Here is a 27,325-nt window from a genome sequence, read left to right on the forward strand (position 1 = left end):
GACTTGGTGTGCAAGTAGTTTTGTGGGTCTAAGTGGGTGTGGAATGGCTATGTGAGTGGTTTGGTGGGTCTATGAGTGGTTGCGTGGGCATTTGACAGTGTGTGTGACTGGGTCTGAGAGGGTGTGAAAGTGGTTTTGTGGGTCTGTGTGTGGGTGTCACTGGTTGTATGGGTGTGTAAGTGGGTGCCTAAATGTGTGTGTGTGTGTGTGTGGGGGGGTGGGTCTGACTGGCCCTGGTAGTGGTTTTGTGGGTAAGTAAGTGGCTGTATGAGCAGATGTATAAGTGGCTGTGTGGGTCTGAGTGGGTGTGCGAATAGTTTTGTGGGACTGAGTAGCTGTACGAGTCAGAGTGGTTGTGAGTGTGTGTGTGTGTAAGGAAATGCCTCCTTGGCATGGTTACCCCCTGACTTTTTGCCTTTGCTGATGCCAAGTTATGATTTGAAAGTGTGCTGGGACCCTGCTAACCAGGCCCCAGCACCAGTGTTCTATCCCTAAACTGTACCTTTGTCTCCACAATTGGCACAACCCTGGCACCCATGTAAGTCCCTTGTAACTGGTACCCCTGGTACCAAGGGCCCTGATGCCAGGGAAGGTCTCTAAGGGCTGCAGCATGTCTTATGCCACCCTGGGGACCCCTCACTCAGCACATACACACTGCTTCACAGCTTGTGTGTGCTGGTGGGGAGAAAATGACTAAGTCGACATGGCACTCCCCTCAGAGTGCCATGCCAACCTCACACTGCCTGTGGCATAGGTAAGTCACCCCTCTAGCAGGCCTTACAGCCCTAAAACAGGGTGCACTATACCACAGGTGAGGGCATATGTGCATGAGTACTATGCCCCTACAGTGTCTAAGCAAAACCTTGGACATTGTAAGTGCAGGGTAGCCATAAGAGTATATGGTCTGGGAGTTTGTCAATCTCAAACACACTACCCTCTGATAAGCCTACTGCTCGACCACACTACCACAAAATAGAGCATTAGAATTATCTCTTTTTGCCACTATCTTACCTCTATGGGGAACCCTCGGACTCTGTGCACACTATTTCTTACATTGAAATAGTGTATAAAGAGCCAACTTTCTACAGTGTGTAAGTGGCTGAATGGGTCTGTGAGTGGGTGTGGTATTGGCTCTGTGGGTCTGAGTTTTTTTTTTTTTTTTTTAACTAATAATTTGGGGTCTGGATCGTTTCAGATTCACAAGGGGAGGGAAGGGGGGTGGAGCACTGCATGGGATCCTTGCATCTCTATTACCCACCCAAAAAAAAGAAAAAAAAGAAGAAAAAAAGGTTTTGGGCAAGTTCTTGCCGATGAGGAGTCCATGAGTACCATGGGGGCCTCTAATCTGACCCCTTTCTAGGTCTAGGTATATACAAAAAAAAAAAAAAAAAAAAAGGTTAGAAGGACGTTATAGTAAGCCTCACATTTTAAACGTACCAACTATAACTCATGCCCTAAGCTAACTATAACTCACCACCACCATACAGTTTTTTCGTCAAACTTTTTACTGCAAATATTACATTGATATTCTCAATGATGTTATCAAAGATGTCCAGAGTGCCGTAATTTGTGGGTTAATTAACAGTGCCTGGTGAGGGCGCGAGTTATAGTTAACTATGGGCACAAGTTATAGTTACTTGAGAGCTGGTGGTCCCTGGGGGCCGCCCCCAGTGCAAAATTTAATTGCCCTCAGGATCTGGCCTACCTGGGGGCTGTTAACAAAACAAGCGCACAACCCCACAATTTGCAGATTATACCAACAGGATATTCAGTTCTTTAGCAAAAACGTTTAACTAGTGTTGTACATTCAAATAAGTTCATGGGTGTCAGCAAGCTCTTCATTATTAACCATCCGAAATAATTCACCTATTTCAAGATCAATAATGTATCTGGAACCTCTCTCTGGGAACGTTTGAAAATGATCCTCAGTTTTTTGCCACTTTTTTTTTTTAAACCTTTCAGACTGTCCAGCAACTGGGTACATCTCACCCTTATCATAATTTCTCTTGCTACAGAACACACTTTTTACCTCCGAAGATTGTACCCTTAAGTTATTCTGAGCAAGGAGATTCCAAAATATATGCAAGTCAGATATGAAATGATAAATGTCACCATTTTCTTAGTTTTGTTCCCCAAAGGGGAACATTTACTACATTATGGCATTGTCAGTCCCAGGCATTCATACTTCAATGTTTGAAGATCTCCTGTTCCACCTCTGGGTGTAACCGTCTTTGAGATCTTCAACGCTAGTCTGCCCTGGCACTTGAAAAACCCACCAGATAGCTCAGTCAGGCAATGCGCTGGCACTTCAGTCAACTCCAGAAGCACTGAGCTTCTCTGCTCAGGACATCACTTCACCCTGCTGTTGGGGCACCACATAGTGGTGTTTTCTGTAAGAACCAATATGAGCCTACTCTTGATGGATTGTGCAGGAAAGTATCCTCTTTTGGCCATGGTTATCCCCACTTATTGCCTGTCAGTGTGTTTTGACTGTTTTCACTGGGATCTTGCTAACCAACGCCACAGTGATTGTGCTCTCTCCCTCTAAATTTGGTTGGTTAGGACTTTGCACACCCCACAACTGGTATACTGGTGCCCCCATATAAGTCTGTAGTATATGGTACTTGAGTACCCAGGGTATTTGGGCACCAGGGGTTCCTCATGGGCTGCAGCATGTATTGTGCCACTCATGGGAGCCGATGCAGAATGTGTCTGTAGGCCTGCTGTAGTGGATCCTGATTAGTTTTAATGGGAATCTGGAGTTTAGCTTAGCCTTCTGGCTTGCAGGCCTGTGCCCCCATCACCTAATGACTTAACCTACCTAGCTTGCTCTGTTTTAGCACTTTATTTCTTCCAAGGTGGCTGCCATGTTTATAGTTTGGAAGATGATTTAGTTTCACATTATCAGCGCCACTGTGTAAAGGTGTCACTATCAGTGTCAAAGATAAATAAGAAACGTAGGTATTCACATCATGTACTTTCCCACTTTCGTGTGAGAGTAACATAATGTGCCTTTTCAGGGAATTGTATATATAATTGTCCCCCCAAGCATGCCTTATCTATTGTTAGGGAACATACCTGCATCAGGGCTCCTACAATATCTGTATAAATACATCGCACACAGGCAAGATATTCAGAGGGATTCCTACCAGATCCATTGATGCGATCTATGCTACAGGTTGCCTTGATGCAAACCCAGCCTTCGTGTCCTCGTGGAGTCTGACCTAGAGACCTCATTCCAAAGTAACAAGGGTTGGGGATCCTCTCATGGACATGGCACTGGCAAATTAGGTTTAACATATCTAGCTCTCTTTAGGTTAGAGATTAAATTCATTATGCTTGGGTATTAGGGTTCATCTCATATCTAATTCACATCTTATGCTCTTGCAAGATCGTGGGGGTGTTTGTGTTCATGACTCTGGTTTTCACCATTTTGTTTCTTGCATTGTTCATTATCCTAATCATTGCAGCCCATGCAATTTACAGTAGTTTGCAGTCTTGTTAATAAACCCTATTAAATTTTTTAATAAAACCTATTGAAAACTCGGTTTATGACAGACGTGTTGCTCATGTGAGAAAAAGGTCATCTCCGTTTAACCACGCCATCCCTGAGATGTCGCACTCGAGTCCATGAGTAAAGGCTGCCACAAATGACCTTTTACTGTTTGGGTTTTTGGTGAGGTACTGCTTGTGAGCCGGGAGGGTTGGGTCGATACTGGTCACTTGTTGTAGGATTGGCTTAGTCGCCTACATACAAAAGTGCTGTCATCCCTAAACAAGCAGTCTTGCATAGGGCAAGAGTCAAACTACGACACTGCCATTGCAGCCTGCGTGAAAAGGAGCATTCACCCTTTCACTACAGTCACTGCACCAGGTCACTGTAAGTCACCCCTAAAGTAGGCATCCCTAGCCCAGAGAGCAGGTACCATATACTAAAAGTGGAATTTGAAAGGCAGCACCCCACCCAAGCAAGTGAAATCGGTAAAGGGGAGCTGGAGGAACTAAGATCCCCAAGAGATAAGTGCCAGGGAGCCCCCAAGCGACCAGGGGAGAAGAGGTAAGGACCGCAAGACAGCAAGACTTTGGAAAAGGAATATGCAAGACCCAGGCAAGACAGGAAGAAACCAAAGGTGGACCCTGACAGAAGAGGACCTGCAAAAGGGAACCAAGTCCAGTTCGAGTTGGAGTGTCCTGTTGAGGCAGGAGCCACTCCCCACTGCTCTGTGAATCTAAGACCAGATCAAAGGGGGATGAAGAAAGGAGTAGAAGAGGACTTCCAGAAGTGATGTAAGTGATGTTCCACATTGGCGGTTGTGATGCAGTCAGTGGTGCTGGAAAACCACCACCAAGCCTTGGCAAATACTAGAGTCAGAAGAAGGTTTTGCAAGGCTGAAGACATGCAAGGCCCAGGGGACTCGACCCAAGGAGGGGAGTCCGAGGTGACCTTCAGCAGCTAGGAGAGTCAAAAGAAGGAGGCAGCCCCCACAGGAATCACGCTGGTAGCAGGTACAGGAGTTGCGGTGAGGCCTGAAGAAGTGTCCACCGTCGCTGGAGCAGCAGGCAGGAGACTGCGTTGGGGGAAGAAGTGCTGGAGGCCAGGGCTACAGGGAGCCTGAAGATCCCTTGGAGGAGGAACAAGACAAGCCTTGCTAGCTGCAAGAGTCATGGTGCACAGGGGTCCTGTCCTGCAAGGGCTTCCCGTCTCCCAGGTTGGACAGCTGGTAGAGAGGACCAAGGGGACCTCTCCAGATGACCATGGGTGATGGAGGGTCCACAGTTCTGGAGGAGAGAGGATCCACAAAGCCGGTTGTTGTTGCAGTTGGTGCCTGCAGATGCAGTGGAGTGACTCCTTCACTCCAAGGGAGATTCCTTTTTACAGGATGAAGCCTCATCGCCCTCAGCTGAGGCACAGCCAGGGAAATGTTGCAGTTGCTCGAAGGAGACAGAGAAGCAATGTTGTGAAGTGGAGTCATCGCTGGAGCTGCAGATTGTTTGTTCCTGGAGGGTCCAGTTGCAGTCCCGGTGGCCAGAAGATGAAGTAAACTATGCCGCGGAGTCCCTACTAGAATCTTGCACATCGAATCTGAGGAACCACCCAAGAGGGAGAACCTAAATAGCCCAGGAAGGGGGATTGGTCACCTAGCCGGGTTACCACCTACCAGGAAGGGGCCGTGACGTCACATACCTGACTTGATGCTCCCAGGGGCCTCTGCCCACCTTGGATTCAAGATGGCAGAACCAAGTGGCCACCTGGAGAAGCTCTGGGCACCACCCCTGGGGTGGTGATGGACAGGGGAATGGCACTCACCTTTCCATTGTCCAGTTTTGCCCCAGTGCAGGAACCAGGGATCTCTGAACTGGTGCAAGCCGGTTTATGCAAGGAGTGCACCAAATGTGCCTTTCAAAGCATACCAGTGGCTTGGAGAGGTTACCCCTCCCAAGCCATGTAACACCTATTTCCAAAGGACAGGGCGTTACCTCAGTCTCCCACAAGAAATCCTTTTTTCTGCCTTCCTTTGTCTGATAGGGACAAGCAACAGGAAGGCAGAAACCTGTCTGCGGGGTGGCAGCAGCACAGGCTGCCCTGAAAATCCCAGGAGACTGGTAGGAGCAGTGCTGGGGTCATTCAAAGGAGCCCTCAGAGTGCATAGAAGAATACAAACAATACTGGCAACAATATTGGGGTATGATTCAGACATGTTTGATATCAAACATGCCCAGGTTTGGAGTTACCATTTTGGAGCAGTACACAGGTAAAATGGCTTCCTCACACTTACGAAATCCAGTGCAACAGAGCTGGAGTTTGTAGGGTCACTTCTGCTCATGCAGGAGTGCCCACACACGGGTGCCTGTACCATGCCCTCTGGGCTAGGACGGCCTACCAGAGGGGTGACAGTGACCTGCAGTGAAAGGGTGCATGCTCCTTTTCATGCTGGCTGCAATGGCAGGCCTGCAGGCATTTTCCATGGGCGACACAATACATGCTGCAGCCCATGGGGACCCCCTGGTATCCCAATGCTCTGGGTACCTAAGTACCGTATACTAGGTGTAGGAAGCTGGCTCTGTATATACTATAACCAAAGTGAGATATAGTGTGCACAGGTATTCCCCAGAGTCTTAAAAGAAGCTAAAGTAGATAACACTAATACTCTCTTTTGTGGTAGTGTGGTCGAGCTGTTAGGCTTATCAGAGGGTAGTGAAAAGCATTTGTTGTACATACAAAGGTAATAGAAGAAGCACACACAGTGACTTAACCCCAGACCAATGGTTTTATATAGCAAAAATATGTTTTCTTAATTTATTTCTAGAACAACAAGATTCAAGTTGCAGGTAAGTACACAAGTAGTACCAAACACTCCCTCAGCAGCACAGGGGCGGCGGGTGCAAACAGAGTGTCGCGCTCCCAATGCTTTTCTATGAGGGGACCCCAGGGGTCACTTAGATGCTGCAGGCTGGGTCCATGGGGTCAAGTTCACAAAAATCACAGGTTGGACAAGTAGGATGGCCGCCTGCTGAAAGTTGCTGCACGGGTGTTCGGGTTCTCCGAGGCCTGGGTGCTGCGGGTGCAGTGTACCTTTAGGCATCAGATATCTTCGTCCAAAGATTTTGCGGTCAAGGGGGTCCTCTGGCTTGACATTGCAGGCATCATCATGAGGGGCAGGAGAGGTCAGCCCAGGGTGGGCACTTGCTCAGAATCGCCTGGGGGATCATCCCTAACCGGTTGGGCCACCTGGACTCGGGCTGTGGGCATTGGGTGCAGAGTGGTATGAGGCTCGCGGACCCGGGGAGGTTCTGGAGTCCTTGGTGTAGTTTCTTTTTGGACAGGGCCACTGTCAGGAATGCATGGTCCTTTGGGGTACAGGGCAGTCCTCTGGAGCTTGGCAGAGGTCACTGGTCCCGCAGGATGTGTCGCTTTCTTGTTGCAGGTTCTTTGAAGCAGGAGACAGGCCGGCAGGGCAAAGGCTAAATCAGTTTGCATCTTCCTTATCTGCTGAGGGTTTGGCTTAGCAATCCTTCTTTCTTGTTGGGCCACCAGGAATCTGACGACTTCGGTTCAGGGGAACCCTTAAATCCTGGATTATGGGGCGTTACAGGAGTCAGAGGGCAGAAGCCCGTGGCTATTGTCCCTGAGGGTGGCTACAAATCTTCCTCTGTCCACTCTCTTTGGGGAGGGGGACACAAACCTAACCCTATTGGTCCCTGTCCTCCAAACTAAGATAGATGATTCTGCAGGGAGGGGGGGGTCATCTCAGCTCGTGACACCTTATGGGTGAGGTCCTAGCTGGGGTGGTCACTCCTCCCTGTTTCCCCTCATTTTCCTGCTGGGCTTGCCACCAAAAGTGAGTCTTTGTCCAGGGGTGGGGGACAACTCCACTAGCTGGGGTGCCCTGGGGCACGGTAACAAGAAGCCTGAGCCTTTGAGGCTCACCACCAAGTGTTACAGTTCCTGCAATGGGGAGGTGTGAAGCACCTCCACTGAGGACAGGCTTTGCTTCTGGCCACAGAAAGCACAAAGGCTCTCACCCCATGTGGCCATAAACGCATCTCTTAGTGGCAGGCTGGTTTGGGTAAAATGTAGGATTGGGTAAAATACATGAGGCATCTCTAAGATGCCCTCTGTGTGCATTGTTCAATAAATCCAACACTGGCATCAGTGTGGGTTTATTGTGCTGAGAAGTTTGATACCAAAACTTCCCAGTATTCAGTGAAGCCATTATGGTGCCGTGGAGTTCGTAATGACAAACTTCCAGACAACATATTAAAAACGGCTACACTACACTTACAATGTTTAAGAATGGACTTAAGCACTGTAGCGGCATATTGCTCATGCAGCTATGCCCTCACCTGTGGTATAGTGCACCTTGCCATAGGGCTGTAAGGCCGGCTAGAGGGGTGACTTACCTATGTCACAGGCAGTGGTTTCTGGGCATGGCACCCTGAGAGTGGTGTCATGATGACTTTGCCTTTTTCTCCCAACCAGCACACACAAGCTGCAAGGAAAGTGTGCATGTGCTTGGCGAGGGGTCCCCCAAGGTGGCATAATACATGCTACAGCCCTTGGGGACCTTCCCTGGCCACAGGGACTTTGGTACCAAGGGTATGTTTTACATGGAATTAACTGTGTGCCATGGGTGTGCTAATTGTGGAAACCAAAGGTACAGATTTTGGGAAAGAACTAGAGCCTGGTTAGCAGGATCCTAGCACACTCTCAATCAAAGTCCGCATCAATATTTGGGGGTGGGGGGGGTGATTGTGTGAGCTGGGGGTGGGAGTGTGATTGTGTGTGTGTGAGTTTTTTTGGGGGGGGAGACCATGCCGACAAGAGCATTTTCCTTCACTAGGGACTTATATGGGGGCACCAGTATGGCAATTGTGGGGTTCGCAATGTCTTAAGACAACCACATTTAGAGAGGGAGAGAGCACAATCACTGGGGTCCTGGTTAGCAGGATCCCAGTGAATACAGTCAAAACACACCGACAGCAGGCAAAAAGTGAGAGTGACCATGCCAAAAAGAGGGTACTTTCCTACAACTTCTACCAGGATGTTCAATTTTACTGCTTCTCGGCAGAACATCTTTAAAAGCTGTAATGTCCTTGTAATGGCAGTTGTAATTAACTTGATGATGTGAGTTAAGTGTGCCACAGAAAGATGTTCAATCAGAATATGAATATCAACACCTAGTCAGAGAGGTATAGGGGGATATTTTTCATTTGTATTTACTATACAGTGGATGGACACCTTGAATGTTTAGTACTTCCCACAAAGCATTGGATCAGCTGGATCAAGAGGCATTTGACTGATAAGGGACATGAAAGTGTACCTTAGAACCATAAATGTTTTTGGAGGAAGGTTCAGATGTTGTACATCAACTTGCAGTGGATCTCTGCAAGGACTTCAACAGCCTGGAGAAACTGCTAGAGTTAGAGGCAAAGCGAGTAGTCCATCAAGAGACTATGAAATAACAATGGACATTCAATTTATAGACAACTATCTTGAATGATTGGGGAAAACGTGTCTCAATACTGAATGTCATCAGGTGTCGTCAGTTATGGACTGTGGTAGGGGGTCAAAATAGCCATAGGGATTCTTAGAGCTCTCTCACTTATGATCCTCATGTGGGGCTGGATTGGTGGCATCGTCGCCTGATGCATGGGACCAGCTCAGAGAAGTCAAAAAGCGATTCAACTGCTGCACGACTTACTGGAAGAAGTCGGGGACCATGATAATGACCAGGACAAGCGATGCCAGAATAGGTTCCAAGACCTCCCTCTAGAATGGGACCCAGAGTAGCGTGGGAGTCATGTGGCGAGTGGTCAGAAGCTTCATGGCATGCTTGCAAATGGCCTTCAGGTTCTTGGTCCTGCAATATGTGCAGGCTGTGGATTTGTGGACAACACAGACATGCTAAGTGGGAGCCTGTCACAGACATTTGCCTGTGAACGGCATCACAAGGCTTGTAACTGGATTGTTTCTTCAGGGACATGACCTAAAAGTGAGAAACAAGGCACAAGTTCAATATAATGGTCGAAAGAAGGAACTGCGGTGAGCATGCTGGGATGGCGCCTATATAGGTACCGTGCACATCACTTTTGGCGTGGACTTCACTGTCAAACAGAGCAGAACTACATAACCTTCTGGCACGCAGGGGATTGCTCAAACTTTTCCAAATCTAGAGTGATGCCTGGGAGTACTCTAAAGTGCGGAATCACCAGCTAGAAGTCTCTATCAGCTGGTGGTAGTTTGCATATAGGCACAAGAAGTGTAGGGTCCCTTAAACGAAAGCCATGTGTTAGGACAGTGGTTCCCAAACTGTGCGCCACGGCACCCCTGTGCGCCATCAAAACTAGCCAGGGGCGCCGTGCCCCAAGGAGAGAGTTCGGGAACCACTTCGTTATGCATTATAAATGCTCTGGCCAGGTGAGTGAACGTTATTTTGCACGCTCTTACAACGGCTGTATGTTATGTTCAACAGAACATCATAAGGTTCAACTCTTCTCAAGCAGGGCCAAACTAAGGGTACTTAAAGTGCAAAAGCTCCTAATACACGTGTTCCTTTGGTTATAAAATGCCCCTTTTGGTTTACAGAAAAAAAGCAGGACCCAAAGTAGATGACTTAAAACATTTCCAGGCAAGAAATTGGTAAAAATGCAACAATCATGCAGGTGATTCATGCTTCTACATTAGGCGGTGGCGAATTATAAAACTAACAGATGCAATCATAACACCGGGGTGAAGGCTTTATTTATCGGTCTGCTACTTTTTCCTAGCACTTCTACTTTGACCTCCAATTATTGGGGTGTTTGTACAGATGCTCTACCTATGATTTAATCAGTCCATGTTCTCAGAACGCTACGCGAGTTAAGGTTTAGCTTATCTGTTAATCTTTTTAACAGTTCTTCTCCTTTAGGTTTTGGAGTGCTACTATCTTCTGCGACCAGCGTTCTAATGGGCTTCAGTTATGAACGCACTGTGTTCCTCAGATGAGGAGTTCTGAAGACCTGTTCAACATCAAGCTTCAAAGAAACAGCTTTCTTTCAATGCCAGAACCAAAGCGGCCTGCAGAAATATGGCAAAACAGATATTTGCTCTCCAAAATACACCCTGTGAGCGAGGCAGTGTGGTACTCCGGAGCAAGGACAGAACTAAGAAGCGAATGACAGACTCCTGAAGCAATGTGCATGTCTCCATCTCATGCAGGAGATTTCTTGGCTCACAGAGCAAACAAAACAGCTACTGGCCAGCGGGTTTAAACCCACTGTGTGCATCTGTGTATAGGTTGTTCAAATGAAACCACTAAAGAAAACTCAGCATTTCATCGTTCCTAGGTCGACAGCATAAATACAACTTAGTTGGACAGCATAACTGCGTCCCATCCAAGCTTAGAGAAATACCTCTAGGTTTAAGGCTTTAGAAGGGATAAAAACACTTGCAGGCTACTAGTGCTAAAGCAATTGATACTGCTGAGGTCTATCAGAGGTCCTTAGACCTGGGCTGTTGCAGGCACAAGCAGGAATATTTTGCAACTTAAATTACGACGAAGATGTGCACTTTTTAAAGTTAGAAAGACAGTTTGTGTGCAACTGCAGCACTGCACAAGCCTTTTGGGAATGCATGCTTGAAATTGTCCTGCTCCTTGCAAGTGTGGAGGCAAGCTACTTGTCTGTTCTCTTATCTGGTCACTGGAAGTAACACTCTCAGTCTGCTTACATAGGGAAGAACAGATAGAAAATTAATAGACAGAATAGACCAGGTGTGTCCGCAGTGACATGGGGCGTGATTGTCCATACATGAGGCTGAGACAGGAGTCATGAGAGCACACACAATAGGCCTGAGGGCATAGACAAGAGGCAGCAGACAGGAGGCATAAGAATAGAGGAGGCACGAGGACACATCACGAGGCAAGAACAAGTTAGGAGGCATGAATAAACAGACGGGAGTCAAGGACACACAGACAGTAGGCAGAAACACACAAACAAGAGGCAATGGCAAACAGACAGTAGACCAGACAAGAACACACACAGAGGGGGCAAGAACACACACATGAGGGCACAGACAAGATGACGGAACACACAGACTGGAGGCATCAGGACACAGTAAACAGGAACATAGAAAGTAGGCAGGAACACACAGACAGTAGACACAGACCCACAGACAGGGGGCAAGAATACACTGACGTGGGCAAGTACACACACACGGCTTCACCCCAATTATTTTTAGAGAGAAAAATGGAAGTACCTCTGAGGCTGGGCTTACATCTTCCGCCTGCCAAACAAAAGTAACATAATGGGGAGCCGTGGATCAAAAAAGTTTGGGAACCACTGTGTTAGGAGTATGCTTCCTTTTTAAGAATGAAGTCTGGTAACAGTCGCACTTCTTTGAAGTGCAGCACTTTGTTAAAGTAATGGATTGACTATGAGCAGTCCTTAATGAGTAAGGGTCACACTTTTCCAGGAGTAGGTTCCACAGCAGAAGTTGGAGGCATTACCCTCGGGAGCACAGATCTACACTGGGTCAGTCATTGTCACACCATTGGTGAAGAAGAAGCTTGCAAAGTACAGGAGTACTTCCATTTTTCTCTCTAAAAATAATTGGGGTGAAGCCGTGTGTGTGTTCTTGCCTGCGTCAGTGTATTTTTGCCCCCCCTGTCTGTGTCTGTGTCTACTGTCTGTGTGTTCCTGCCTACTTTCTGTGTTCCTGTTTACTGTGTCCTGATGCCTCCAGTCTGTGTGTTCCGTCATCTTGTCTGTGCCCTCATGTGTGTGTTCTTGTCCCCTCTCTGTGTGTTCTTGTCTACTGTCTGTTTGCCATTGCCTCTTGTCTGTGTGTTTTGGTCTACTGTCTGTGTGTCCTTGACTCCCGTCTGTTTATTCATGCCTCCTAACTTGATCTTGCCTCGTGATGTGTCCTTGTGCCTCCTCTGTTCTTATGCCTCCTGTCTGCTGCCTCTTGTCTATGCCCTCAGGCCTATTGTGTGTGCTCTCATGACTCCTGTCTCAGCCTCATGTATGGACAATCACGCCCCATGTCACTGCGGACACACCTGGTCTATTCTATTAATTTTCTATCTGCTCTCCCCTATGTAAGCAGACTGAGAGTGTTACTTCCAGTGACCAGATAAGAGAACAGACAAGTAGCCTGCCTCCATACTTGCAAGGAGCAGGACAATTTCAAGCATGCATTCCCAAAAGGCTTGTGCAGTGCTGCAGTTGCACACAAACTGTCTTTCTGTCTTTAAAAAGTGCACATCTTCGTCGTAATTTAAGTTGCAAAATATTCCTGCTTGTGCCTGCAACAGCACAGGTCTAAGGACCTCTGATAGACCTCAGCAGTATCAATTGCATTAGCACTAGTAGCCTGCAAGTCTTTTTATCCCTTCTAAAGCCTTAAACCTAGATGTATTTCTCTAAGCTTGGATGGGACACAGTTGTGCTGTCCAACTCAGTTGTTTTTATGCTGTCGACCTAGGAAAGATGAAATGCTTAGTTTTCCCTAGTGGTTTCATTTGAACAACCTATACACAGATGCACACAGTGGGTTTAAACCCGCTGACCAGTAGCGGTTTTGTTTGCTCTGTGAGCCAAGAAATCTCCTACATGAGATGGAGACATGCACATTGCTTCAGGAGTCTGTCATTCGTTTCTTAGTTCTGTCCTTGCTCTTGAGTACCACACTGCCTCGCTCACAGGGTGTATTTTGGGGAGCAAATATCTGTTTTGCCATATTTCTGCAGGCCACTTTGGTTTGGGCATTGAAAGAAAGCGGTTTCTTTGAAGCTTGATGATGAACAGGTATTCAGAACTCCTCATCTGAGGAACACAGTGCATTCATAACTGAAGCCCATTAGAACGCTGGTCGCAGAAGATAGTAGCACTCCAAAACCTAAAGGAGAAGAACTGTTAAAAAGATTAACAGATAAGCTAAACCTTAACTCACGTAGCGTTCTGAGAACATGGACTGATTAAATCATAGGTAGAGCATCTGTACAAACACCCCATTAATTGGAGGTCAAGTAGAAGTGCTAGGAAAAAGTAGCAGACCGGTAAATAAGCCTTCACCCCAGTGTTATGATTGCATCTGTTAGTTTTATAATTCGCCACCGCCTAATGTAGAAGCATGAATCACCTGCACGATTGTTGCATTTTTACCAATTTCTTGCCTGGAAATGTTTGTTTTAAGTCATCTACTTTGGGTCCTGCTTTTTTTCTGTAAACCAAAAGGGGCATTTTATAACCAAAGGAACACGTGTATTAGGAGCTTTTGCACTTTAAGTACCCTTAGTTTGGCCCTGCTTGAGAAGAGTAGAACCTTGTGATGGTCTGTTGAACATAACATACGGCCGTTGTAAGAGCGTGCAAAATAACATTCACTCACCTGGCCAGAGCATTTATAATGCATAACGAAGTGGTTCCCAAAATCTCTCCTTGGGGCACGGCGCCCCTGGCTAGTTTTGATGGCGCACAGGGGTGCCGTGGCGCACAGTTTGGGAACCACTGATGTAGAGGGTAGACAACGTGTACCTTGGTGATCGCGTAACTCAGTCACGCCCAAAGAGGCCACTAATGAGATTAAGGATCATTCCACGGAAAGATTACTTAGTCCAAGGCCCTAAAATTCATATAGTGGGCTACTGACAATTAGTCAAAGCATCCTCATTTATCAAAGAACTATTGTTCGAGTAAAGCATAAGCCTGGCAGTTGTAGTTGTAATGGAGGACTACAATGTACTGGAGGGCTGCAGTCGCAGGATGAAATCCATCAGCACCCCTAACTTTCTGCCCAAGAGACAGCATAAAGGAGTCAAGGTAGAATAGAATGGGGCTAATCAGATGGGAGATTATCCTAGTCATTTTAGAGTAATTGAGGAGACTACGACATTAAGAGGGAAAAAAAGCACAGAGACAGAGGCATTTTAGGACAATATCATTATATTATGGCACGGTCTCTGGCAGATGGGTAGCATGGGAAACCCAGGGCACAAAGATCCACCATGTGCAGCTAGAGAGAGAGGAAGATACCTATTTAAGGATCAGCCCATAACACCCAAGGGTGCAAACATGTTTCTGTGGTCAACTGCGCTGAACGTTGCGGAGTGGATGGGGATACAGAGGCAAGAACATAGGAAGTGATGCCACTGAAGGATTAGTTACCGTCGGTAATGCAGTTTCTGGTGGATACACTATCAGTCCACAGATTCCCCACATTTTGAATCTCTCCAGCTATCAAACAGTATTCAGAAAGTTGAAATAGGTCACCTGCGTCGTCGGGTGGCTACGGCTCAAACTTGATGCTTCCCAGATGTGAAGTTACTGAGCCCTATACTGTGACACCCTGGCCCTGATGTCCATTCCTACTGTTTTTTCTACATCGCTGGATGAAATATGGAAAGGAAAGTCTGTGAAATGCAGGGTATATAACCAACTTGAGCCTTGTTAAGACAATACTCATCAGATGAAGGAGGCAGTGGGCTGGTGAGAATTCTGCAGGTAGATAAGAGTATTAACCAGAAACATAATTACTGATGGTAACCTATTATTTTAAAAGATACTTCTACAAGTATATTCTTCACCAGAATCAGGACCAAAGCAATGCACTTGATGCAGAGGGTCTGCAAAGCACAAAAAGTACTGCAATACACGGACCATTAAAGGCCATCAGCCCTGCAGGTTTAAGGTGAAACATGAACGAAAAGACCCTTGTGCAGCAATCCGGTACATCCACTTGCTGATAACATGTAGGAAAAAGAAAAGAACCTGTCTTGCCTACCAAGTGACTCAGTGCCAAAAAAAAGTTAAACCAAAGACAACTAAAGGAATCCATCTTACCCTCAAACACCATCACACAGGTCTTAAGGGAGTAATTATACTTTTTTTTAATATAATGATACATAAAGAAAATCACCTGACACAGCCCACAAGGCCCAAATCTAAGTGTGTCAACGGGGTAAGACGTGTCGGGCATGATACCAGATGGACAGTCATCAATCCTTTTCCCCCTGTACTACGATCTAACCTCTCCTACAACTTCTCCCACCAATGATGGGGATTAAAACATGATTGGAAGCAGGAAGCTTACAGCACAGCAACATCACAGCTGGTTCAAGACAGATGAAACACCAACTACCCACAGCCCTGAAGAGCTGGTATGGAATGGAGCACACTACCACTCAGTACAATTTAACTCAAACCAAACCACAATCGGGCCCAACACACCTGAACAAGGCCCACAGCAGGAAGAGAGAATGGATTAATAAAAAGATGCCCTAACAAATTTTAATGGAAGAATATTATAACAAAAAGCCAAGCAGAATTGTTCACCTGCGTAGAGAACCTTGACCTGAAGTCATACATTCTTAGAGTATAGTCAGCCTTGAGTGACTACCCCCCCCCCATCCCAAAAAGAAAATACAAGGAATACTAAAAACTCTGTGTCCCCGTGGCCCCCACCTGTCTACACAGCCAAGCACCAAAATCAGAGAAGAGCCAACTCTTCAAAGAAAGGAATCCTAGGCGATAGTTTCCATCTTCTATCGGATTACTCTAACAGAATGCTGGTCAATACCTCAGAGTGAGTCTTGAAAAACAAGAACATGTCCCTTTCCAAACAAAGCCTGACAAGTTAAGGAAAGGCCCAAAACTGCATAGAATAAAGGCATGGTTTCCCACAGGACTAAAAGCTTCCCACAGTACTAACAAATGGGGCCAACTTGATCAGCATTGTCTTGTAAAGGCCAAACTGAGCACCTACACAGGCAGATGCTCAACAAGAGAAGCATCCAAGACCTGCCTCAAATTACCCCAGCATCTGCCAATCTATCCCAACTCCTCACCTGCGAGGATAAAAGGGACATGTCAATCTTATCTGCCAAAAACACAACATCCCCAAAAGGAAGTCGATTACCTAACCACCAACATCAAAAACAAGAGATACTCTGTTACCCTTTCCCAAAGCAAGATAAGTAACTTAGGTGCTGAGAAAAGACAGTCAAGAGATTGACAACTTGGTTTTAAAACTCACACCTCATGAGCAAAATGGTTCTGCAAGGGCACCAGCCATGGTCAAATCCATAAATATTAGCAGTCAATAAATGGCAACTGACAGAAGCAAGAAGCTGCCTTACTATGCACCGGGAAAACCCACATGCATTAACTGGCAATCACAGTATGACAAACACCATCTTCTACTGAAGAAGAAAATAAACTGTCATGAAAGTGAGACAAGGCCAACATACTCAAACGCAGGGCAATTACCCAGAAAGGACCACACAAGGACAAACACATTGTATTGCCAGAGAACAGTGTAATACTGACAGATGGCCAAAAATAGAGCAGCTCAATGAGCAAGCCTCAAAGATGGAGGAACCCCCCCTCGCAAACGAAGTCCCATAAGAAGTGAAAACTATTTTTTCCCCTAATGTCCCACTTTCCACAGAAGCATTAAAAAAGATTCACAGGCAGAACTGTTTTGGCTAATACAACAATTGTCACTTCTGGTCTTTAACGCTTCAAATGAACCATGCAGTCTTGGCTAGGTAGAAAAAAATTGATAACCAGAGCTGGAGCTTTGGTGACAGCCCAGTATGACCTACGAGTCCCCATGTTGTCTAAAGGATATGCTTGCAGCAGATGGCACTCTTAAAGACTGGGCACAGATGTGTCCCCTAAAGCGTCATCTGTGTCCACAGCACCTGAATGCGAGGGCGAGAATCATCAAAGGCTGCATTCAACACATTTGCTGGAGTATCTGCTTGGAGCACCACAACACTCAATCAGGCAGGTCTATGAAGGACCACCAAAGAGCCCATAGACTTACCTACCAAAATTGAGTGTCTAGACCAGACTAAAGAAGCTGTTTAATCCCAAGACCAAAATATACCACCCACGGAAAGTGAACCTTCACATGGTCAAGTAAACGAGGAACCACCAGCACTGCCACCATCCAAAAAATATGGATCAGCTGCAGCTTATCAGTGTCAAGCCAATTCACAGTGGATAGACTGCTCAGAAACTGGTCTCTCTCATACAGACATGACAGAGTCCACAAACCTCTCATTAGAAGGGGAAAAAGGACTCCGATATAGCAACTAGTCTGCAGAAACTCTGTCAAAATGCTCCTTTTTAATCAATACAGTTCAAGGGACATCAGTTGCTTTGCTCAACACCAACAGATAAAGGACAAAATTCTGAGAAGGTGTGGTAAGGGTGAAATTAGGAGTGACTACATCAGATGTGCAAAAACCTCTATGCACTGAAAACCAAACCAAGGAACCTCTTCATGGACAGAAAAAGAGCAGAGTGAATAACTTCCTGAGCATTAAACACGAAAGGCTCAAAAGAAGGGGGCTTCCTAATCCCCAAGAACAGAATTGGAGACAGTGCCACAGACTGCACTTGTTTTAATACCAAGACTTTTGGTGGCCAAAGAACTGCTGCTGAAGCACAGGCAGGCTTATAAACTTGGTTGGCTGGCAACAGGGAATAGTCTCCTGGCAGAGACACAGGTGTGTTGGGGCCTGAAGGTACCCCAGAGGGTACCAAAAGAAAATGGAGTATAGTTAACAGAGCCTGGATAAAAGCAGCCAACTCAGCATGCTTGACAGCAGGAGCTGAAAAAGCTGGATGTGCCGAGCATGAAATTGGAGTAGACCTGGGTACCAAAGTCTGGATGGAGAAGTTGACAAACCACTCCGGCGATCTGAAGGCCTGTCTTGCGATCAGAATCAACAGCTTGGTGAAGTGTCCTCCGCATGGTAAGTTTGAAACTTGAAGCAAGAAGACTTCCTGAAGGAAATGGCCACATCACTGCACCCGATTCGAGAACAGGATCTGAAGAAGTAGTCGCTAATGATGCTAGTTTCTGCCTCACGCCTGGTACCAAAAGCCAAAATTCATGTTAACAGGCACAGTGGTACTCATTGAATCCAGACCACACGGGTAGACTGAAGACTTTTGTAACCCTTTACACGGTTTCATGTTATATTTTATACATCACTGTATTACACATACGGGTATAGTCATGTATCCAGTTTTAGATCTCTATAATGTATATGTGGAGGATAATGGTCTCCAACCTTATCCTGTGTCATTTCAAAACAAGGTACAGCTCATTCCTCCCCATTCCATTAGCTCTGCAGACCATACTTCGATGTGCCCTAATGAAGTGGGCCTTCTCTGTATCAAGAGGTCCAAACCACCACCTTCACTCCTTATTCCTTCCCCTCCCCATAGGCAGTTGGCCTGTTATCTCTTCTACTCCTTCTGTCACCCATTTGTACCTTCCCATGCATAAATGGTACAGGAGAAAACACTGTATACTTTTATACGGGTAATTACTCACTATGAAATACCCTAAGCTCTCTCTCTCTTGGATCAAACCCAGCTGCATTTAACTATTATTTTGAATCATCACTACTCGGACTCATTTTACACAGAAGTCCCTCAGAGGTGAAAAAAGATCATTATTTTAGTTGAGAAGTATTCAGTGAAGCCATCTGCCATGAGGAGGTAGAGGCATCCCCAAGGAGAGAGCGCAACCACCAGCCACATCGGAGTTGGTTGGGACTGCATGCAGTGTTGAAGTTGGAGGATCTCTGTGCTGGGGCTCACAATGGAAGGGAAGCTGCAGTGCATTCTCAAGGTTCTGATACAGACATCATGTAGACCAGAGGAAGAGCCTTGCAAAAGGCAGGAACACCACTTATGCCAAACTGATCTCTTCTCCTGTGGAATTGTCATTAAACACAGCAAGAGATTAAAATGTATTTTTTTCGTTAGTGGAAACAACTTTGGGTCTATGTGGAATGGTGCAGAAAAAACATGACTTCTGGATGCAATGTCACTGAGCCACTTGTGGCTGCACTCCATGACTCTGACAGCAGTAATCGGCTAGAGGTAGGGTCAAGGCATCTCCTGCCTTGGACGGAAGAGCTATTTTAACTTTCTGGATCTAGAATGACTGGAGAGATTCAGAAGGTGAGCATTCTGCAGGTAAAATTATTCATCAAATTACAATGTAACCTCCTTACGAAGGCTGTACTTGACATACCAATGCCATAGCCTCTTTTTAGTACTAAAGTGTAACCAAACCAAAATTAAATATAAGAGACAAAATTGCATTTTAGTAGTTTAAAAACTGAAAGCTTTGACATGCTTAAAAGCTGGAAAAGAACTTAAAATCTGCTAGCCTACATAACAAGAAAATAGTAAAACAATTCTCATTTTACTGTCTTTTCTACTGACAAGTAAAATATACTAGGCTTTGTGTGGGAGGTAAGAAAAATGTGGGTTTTCAGGACCTATACAAACAACTTTAGACATTTATTTAAATTTGTAGTTCTAGCTCAACTTTAAGAAATAGATGAAATGTAAAACAAAGGCACAGTGATCTCAAATTGACAGAGGAATCCTCTGGCCACCATTCTAATGCACAACAAATTTGAATTGGATCTTCTGTAGTTACATAGCAATTAGAACAAACAACAACTTGGAAGATAGAAGTTCACTTCCTACATAGATTAGAAAACATGGAAGCATTAAACACTAAATATCAAATTAAAACATCTATGTAGACAAACGATTGTACCTTTGGAGCAGACAAAGCACCATCTCACGTTAACATGTACGTGATGGCTGTTTCCCTTTTCGGTTTTGAAATGACCCGAACAGATAATGCTGGTGGAAGTTATTGCTGTACATCCTGCTGCCATACACCTCTCTCCAACATGGTAAGCAACAGGACAACGAACACAACGCATCATTTTTCCTAATGGAGAAAGGAAATTGGATATAAAACAAAACATTTAATTTTAGAGAACTTTGTAGTGTATCAAATGCAATATTTTTTTTATAAAGAGATTTTATTTATTTTTAGAGAAAACAAGAAAGAAACAAAATGGAAATACAGTATAAATGTAAACGTGACTGTAAGTACTAATACAAATACCCTAACACCTTCTTCTAGGTACATCCTTTGTCTCATTTGTCTTATTCATCACCGCGGGCTCCATAAATTTAAAGTAAAAGTTTGAGATTGAGCCCACCCCCACAGCTCGGGATCAATAACCCTCATTACTGCAGTGCCTGAAGGAGATCGACATATTCTTCACATAGCATAACATGGGTTTGGCCCCTCAGCCATTATGGAGCTAGGATTCCAGGCGGTGGCGTCCCTTCCCCCTGGGTAAATCCTTGCTTTAAAGGAGCTTTTTTTTTATTTTTGGAAAGTTCTGTTGTCGTAGGTAGGTCAAGTGGCCAGTGTACTCCCGCAATTCCCCCACACTCTATTATATTTGTCTGGGCACCCCCTCGCTTCATATACAAGTTTTTCGCACCTTGCACACCAAACCACTCCCGTCTCCATTTGGTGAGGGTCGGCACTTTTACGGCCTTCCATTCTGACATGATGTCTCTTTTTGCCACCAGGCAGGCCACTCCCAAGAAGGCTCGATTCGCTCTATTTAGCCCCGTCTCTCCCATGGCCCCTAGCAAAAGTGGTACCGGGGATACCTCTACCGTTGACTGTAATACCTCGGAGATCTCCCCCATAATCAACCTCCAATATGACTCTATAGTTGGGCAGGCCCAGACCATGTGAAAAAAATCAGCTCCCGGTAGTGAGCATCGGGGGCATTCATCTGTGGGTCGGAGATTAGCCCGGTGGAGTCTCCTAGTGGTAAGGTAGGCTGCGTGTAGGTAAAGGGTTTGTAGCAACTGAAGTCGTGTGGTTATAGCCAGTGCTCGAGGGGCCATTAATGCTTCTCTCCAATCTATGTCGTCTATGGGGCCCACCCATCCCTCCCATTTTTGACGAAAAGTGTGTGTGTGTGTGTGTGTGTGTGTGTGTGTGTGTGTGTGTGTGTGTGTGTGTGTGTGTGTGTGTGTGTGTGTGTGTGTGTGTGTGTGTGTGTGTGTGTGTGTGTGTGTGTGTGTGTGTGTGTGTGTGTGTGTGTGTGTGTGTGTGTGTGTGTGTGTGTGTGTGTGTGTGTGTGTGTGTGTGTGTGTGTGTGTGTGTGTGTGTGTGTGTGTGTGTGTGTGTGTGTGTGTGTGTGTGTGTGTGTGTGTGTGTGTGTGTGTGTGTAAAACATGTCTGATCTGTAGATATTTGTGAAACTGGGTATTATTTAAAGAGTATATTTTCTGAAGCTCCTCGAAGGATCGAATTTGTGACTCGCCCCAGATGTCGCAGAGTGTAGATATCCCAATGTTGTCCCATTTCTGGAACCCCTCCAGTGTGAAGACTTCCTTCAGCCATTTCCCTTATCGAAGAGGAGTCTGTTGAGTTAGGCAAGACCACCACCCGAGACCCTCTGTGCTGCTCGCCACCCCGTAAGAACCAGTCTGGTCACCTCAGGGATGGTTTGCGGGATCGAACCCCCGTACAGTGCATTGAAAACCCCGTTATAACCAATCGGCTGAAGTTTTAGTCTGTACGCGGGGTCCATCCAGCCTCCCGACAGGTTGTTAATCACCAGTAGGTGCATGTCCAAATAATAAAAATAAATGTTAGAAATTCAGTCCCCCGTCGTAGACGTCTCCGACATGTAACAAGGGATAATTTGGGGCGGGAACCGTGCCACAGGAATTGGCGCGCCATTGTCTCGATTTCGTTAAACTATTTCCGGGGGACTGGGAGTGGGAAATTCTGCAGCTGGTATTAGGAATCTGGGGAGTATCATCATTTTGTATAGTGCTATTCTACCCAGCGTATTGAGTGATAGATTCCGCCAGCGTTGGAGATCTTTTCTGGACTTCTTAATGAGCGTAGTAATGTTTAGTTCCCATGTTAGTTCGGGCAGCAGGGTTATGTGAACCCCCAGATATTTAAAACTATTGCAGCGGATTGGGATTTTTTTTGCCAGTTTATGCAGTCTCTAGAGGGGTGCAGGGGGATCAACAGGGACTTGCTTGGATTCAGGGTTAGTCCTGAGGCCTGTGAGAAGAGGTCCAGGAGTTCTAGGACTCGTGGGCCACTCATGGCCGGGTTAGAGAGGTAAAGGAGTACATCGTCCACATACAGTGCTACCCGGTCTTCCGGGCCCACGGGCCATGACGAGCCCTCTACCAGTGGGTCTTCTCTCAACAGCTTCGCCAGTGGTTCAATCGCGAGGGCAAAGAGCAATGGTGACAGCGGGCATCCCTGTCGGGTCCCGCGACAGATGGGGAATGGATCAGAAGCCACCCCGTTTACCTGAATACGCGCGGTTGGGTTGGAGTAAAGTAGTTTTACAAGGCCAAGGAATTTGGGTCCAAATCCATTCTTTCTTAGAACTTGTTCTAGATAGGACCAGTCCACGGTATCAAAGGCTTTTTCAAAATATCAGAAGGAGGGTGAGGGGGGACCCAGTCAAGGTGCTGCGTTGAGCCAGTGCGACGTGCAGTCTCCTAATGCAGTGCCTAGTACTGCGAGATGGCATAAAGACGCATTGATCTGGGTGTACCAGTGAGGGAAGCACCTCCTTCAACCTGGTAGCAAGCAAGGTTGATAGCACCTTAATCTCGGTGTTCAGCAGGGAGATTGGTCTGTAAGCCGAGCGGTTACGCCAGGGTGGTTGGGTCTTCGGGATTACCACTACTGTGGCTTGGTCTATTCCAGAGGGGAAACGGCCAATCCTCTCCGCTTCGTCAAACATGTTGAGCAGGTGGGGGCTTAAAATGTCCCCGCATCTATTGTAGAGCTCAGACGGGAAGCCATCTGGTCCAGGTGTTTTGCCTGACGATGGGCCGGATATGGCTGTTGTGATTTCGGCCAAGGTTATGGCTTCGTCTAGGATCTCCCTGGCCACCTGCAAGATTTTGGGAAGGGTCATATCGTCTAGGAGGGGGAACTCCCTTTCAGCTAGTGGACAGGGGCGCTCCGCGTATAATTGAGCGTAGTAGGAGACAAAGCTCTTAGCAATTTCACTGGGGGTCTTCGCGATTGATCCTGCCTCGTCCGCAACCTCGGTGATAATTCTATCGGCTAGTGGGCGCGAGGCTAACCAATGCAGGAGTTTGCCGTTTTTATCACCCCATCCGTACACACGAGCCGCCGATGCCCTCCAGGTGCGCTTTGCGGCCTCAATTACTAACTGTTTTATTTCTTCTCTTATCGCTGTAAGACGTCTCAAAGCGGATGCTGATGTGGCGGTGGTCTCCGACAGCTCTAGATTTAGGGCTTTGGTTTCGAGGGCTGTCACTTGCAGGTCGTGCGCTCGTTCACCGGCGTGCACGCGGTACTGAGCGTAGCCTCTAAGTGTGACCTTACATGCTGCCCAGATTGTGCCTGGGGACTGTACGGACCCCAGGTTTTGTTCAAAATATTGAGTAAGGTGATCCCTTATCTCAAGGGTATAGTCATTATTCTGTAGGTACCATGCATTCATGCGCCATGTGGGACGCTGGTTCGGGGCTACGTCACCCAGTCGGATTCGTATTGGGGAATGGTCTGAGACTCCGCTAGGTAATATCTCAGCGCTAGTGACTTTAGAGATATCTAGTGCAGGCATGAACACAAAATCTATTCTTGCTTGAGAATGGTGAGCCGCCGAAGTGTGTGTACACTGCTGTGTTCTGGGGTGCCATGTCCTCCACACTTCACACAGACCTAAGCCTGCTGTCCACCCGTTTAAGTTGGATGCCCTCCCGGCTCAGGTGGAGGAGATTGGTCCGGATACATCTAGCTTAGGGTCCAGGACAGAGTTAAAGTCTCCTCCAATAAGTGTGAGTCCCTGTGGGAGGTCTATAAGCGCCCGGCGGAGAGTTAGTAAGAAGGTATCGAACTGGCTGGGGGAGCGTATGCACATATGAAATTAATCGGTGACCCGTGTAATGTACCGGTCACTGCTACAAATCTACCTTGTGGATCTGATTGTGTGGAGGTGACCACTATGGGTAATGAGCGATGGAATAAAATGGCCACCCCCCTAGAGCCCCCTGAAAAGCCTACGTGGAAAACCTTGTCAAAGCCCCCCCGTGCTAGCATGGGGCATTTGGTGACGAGTAAATGGGTCTCCTGTAGGAGGACCACCGAAGGGGCATATCTGCGCAAGGTGTTGAACACTGCGGATCTTTTAATTTTATCCAGGAGGCCGTTTACATTCCATGAAAGAATCCGCGTCAGTGAAAGAACTACGTGTTCCATGTCTGTGCGGTGGAAAATCGGGGACCCGACCGGGGACCCAGAGACGGACATGTTGACTGAAGATGATCTGTACTGTAGGTATTGCAACGGAAACTTATCATAACAACTTTACTAAGCCCTAACGTAAGCTTTGAACCCCCCAACCTCCCCCCATCCCATACTTCAACCCTGGAAAGCATCTGTCGCCCTAATGCCCAACAGGGGCAACACAGTCGTATGGACTGCCATTGAGTGGAGTGGTGGACCCCTCCTGTGTGTCGGATCAATTGCAATTAACTAGCGAAAAACCCCTACCCTGAAAAAAGTAGTTGGGGTGTACAACATAGCGTTGTCATAAGTGTGACCCTGCTCTATTTGTGTGGGTCGGTACCTGGTATAGTTGGTGTGTCTCAGCGTATTGGAGTTTAGTATGTGCGAGGCCAATTTTACCCAGTTCGGGGGACTGGCTCAGACGATTCTCTCTTTTCCTCTCCTGAGGCCTGGCCACCCGGGTGGTCTACCTGTCCCTCCCCCAGCAGGGGGCCCAGGCCAGGTCCGGTGTCCTCTTCTGCTCGGGCGTTGGAGCTCCGCAGTCTTCCACGTCTGGATCTAGTACGTTTCAGACCTCTCCGCGTGTCCGCTCGTGCGTCAGGTCGTATTTCTCGGGCTCCCTCAGACGGACCAGCGGGACCCCTTCGGTTCCCGATACCTTTTTCTGTCAGCCAGTCCCACGCCTCCTCAGGTGACTCAAAGAAATGTGCTTTGCCGGCCAAGATTACCTTCAGGCATGCTGGGAAGAGGAGCATATAGGAAAGTTGCATCGCTCTCAGTTTCTGTTTTACTTGTTCATATGATCGACGCTTGGTCTGGACTTCGTGGGTATAGTCTGGGAAAATTACAATTTTCTGATTGTTCCAAAGGAGGTCGTGGGAGCGCCTAGCTTCTCTGAGGATAGCATCACGGTCTTTAAAATTGGAAAAGCGCGCTATCATGGGTCTCCGGGGGCCACCCGGCAGGGGCCGCGGGGCCAGGGCCCTGTGCACTCGTTCTATCGCGAACCATGGTGAAAGAGAGTGCACCGGCATCCAGGACCTGACCCAACTCACCAGAAACTCGAGAGCTTTGCCATCCTCGGCTCCCTCTGGGATGCCAATGAAGCGCAGGTTGTTGCGTCTAGAGCGGTTCTCAGCATCTTCAGCCCTGAGATGCAGTTCGCCAGTCCAAGTTTGTAATTTGGCCACTTTGGTTTTAAGATCGGCCAAGTCATCCTCCGTCTGCGAGATGCGGTTCTCCACCTCTGTGATCTGGCCCACTGCGTTTCTAAGATCTTGTCTCACGAGGCCCATCTCTTCTCTCACCTCTCCAATTTTAGTTTCCACTGCCCGCTGTGAAGTCTGGATTGCAAGAAGGATGGCACTGACCCCGTCTGCGGCAGGGTCAGTAGGTGGAGCGTCACCTCCGGTCCGAGGAGCCGTCGGTGTGGTAAACTGATCAATCCTCTGCTGGGACGGCTGCGCCTGTTTTGAAGCTCTGTCCATAGTTTCTCCCAGGGGGGGGGGGGGGAGCGGGGCAAAGTGTCCCTTGGCACCCTCTGTGTTCTCTGCGATGATCTCGCAGGGATCGGGTACCGTCGTCCGGTGAGCCAAGATCCCTTTTAGCCGTCAAACCCAGGATCCCAGGGTGAGGATCCCCGCGAGGTCGGGGGCCCGAGTCGCTCCTCCTCACCCGTCCACTCTTGCTTGTCGTTAATGCGGGCGCGGCTCAAGCGCCCCGTAGTCCGGGCGCAGAGCAGGCAGATGTAACACAGAGGGGGCCGCCCCCGATCCGCAGCGATCGTACAAGCCGGTCGGTCCCGAAGCCCCTCAGAATCGGCCTCACTCGCCCGCTGAGCGGTGGCCCGCCGCGTGGCTCCTCAGAAGCGCCGGGGGGCGCAAATCCCCAGAGCGCGGCCTCGGCACCCCTCGCCGATACGGCTGGTCTGGGAGCTCGCGCCACGGCACGGGACGCCGGGCAGCTCCCGCCTCGGAAGTCCTCCACGTCTTTCGGAGTTTTTTTTTAGTTTTTTTTTTTTTTAGAGTGGCGCCGCCTCCTGACGGCGCCCAAGCATTCCGGACCTCCGGCTCTCGGCCCACCGGATTCTGGGGGCCCCGGGCCGCCCCTTGAGCCAGCTGGTCCCAGTGCCTCCCAGGCCCGACCGCACTCGCCTGCCGAGCAGCTCCCCAGGAGCGCCGGAGGGGTGCAACGCCCCCGGGCACGGCCTCGGCAGTCCCCCGCCAGCACAGTCAGTTCGGGAGCCTGCGCCACGGCGTGAGATGTCGGGCGGCTCCCGCTTCGGGTGTATTCTAGTCTTTGGGATGGCGCCGCCTCCCGAAGGCACCCAGGAGCTCCGGTTTTTGGTCCACCGGTGTCAGAGGGCACCGGACCATCCCGCGAGACCCGGCAGGGAGGTAAACAGGATCGGGTACGGTAGTAGGTTCGGGCAGATGACGGAGGGGTCCAGAGCACTCTCCGAGTGTGACCGCCATCTTGACGCCCGTAGCCACGCCCTTCAAATGCAATATTTATTGGTATTTTATGTACTTCAGTAATACTTAAGACATGACCACAATTTGAAACCTTCTAGGAATGTACAATCAGGAATACTGAGTATGAATATACAACACAACCTAGCAACATGCTTCATATTAAAACAAATTATAGAGAAAACCTAAACTACCCCTTAGGGTCACA

At 47.6% G+C, this 27,325-nt stretch overlaps 1 protein-coding gene across 1 annotated transcript in view; it reads right to left on the bottom strand.

Moving 5' to 3' along the window:
• Positions 1-27,325, bottom strand: part of NSD2 (nuclear receptor binding SET domain protein 2) — a 504,567-nt gene that overhangs the window by 167,966 nt on the left and 309,276 nt on the right. Inside the window, exon 14 of the mRNA XM_069203845.1 lies at positions 20,081-20,260. Coding sequence (XP_069059946.1) covers positions 20,081-20,260 — 180 coding nt within the window. The remainder of the gene's footprint in view (positions 1-20,080; positions 20,261-27,325) is intronic.

Source organism: Pleurodeles waltl, chromosome 1_2 (assembly GCF_031143425.1).
Source record: "Pleurodeles waltl isolate 20211129_DDA chromosome 1_2, aPleWal1.hap1.20221129, whole genome shotgun sequence".
Classification (NCBI taxonomy): domain Eukaryota; kingdom Metazoa; phylum Chordata; class Amphibia; order Caudata; family Salamandridae; genus Pleurodeles; species Pleurodeles waltl.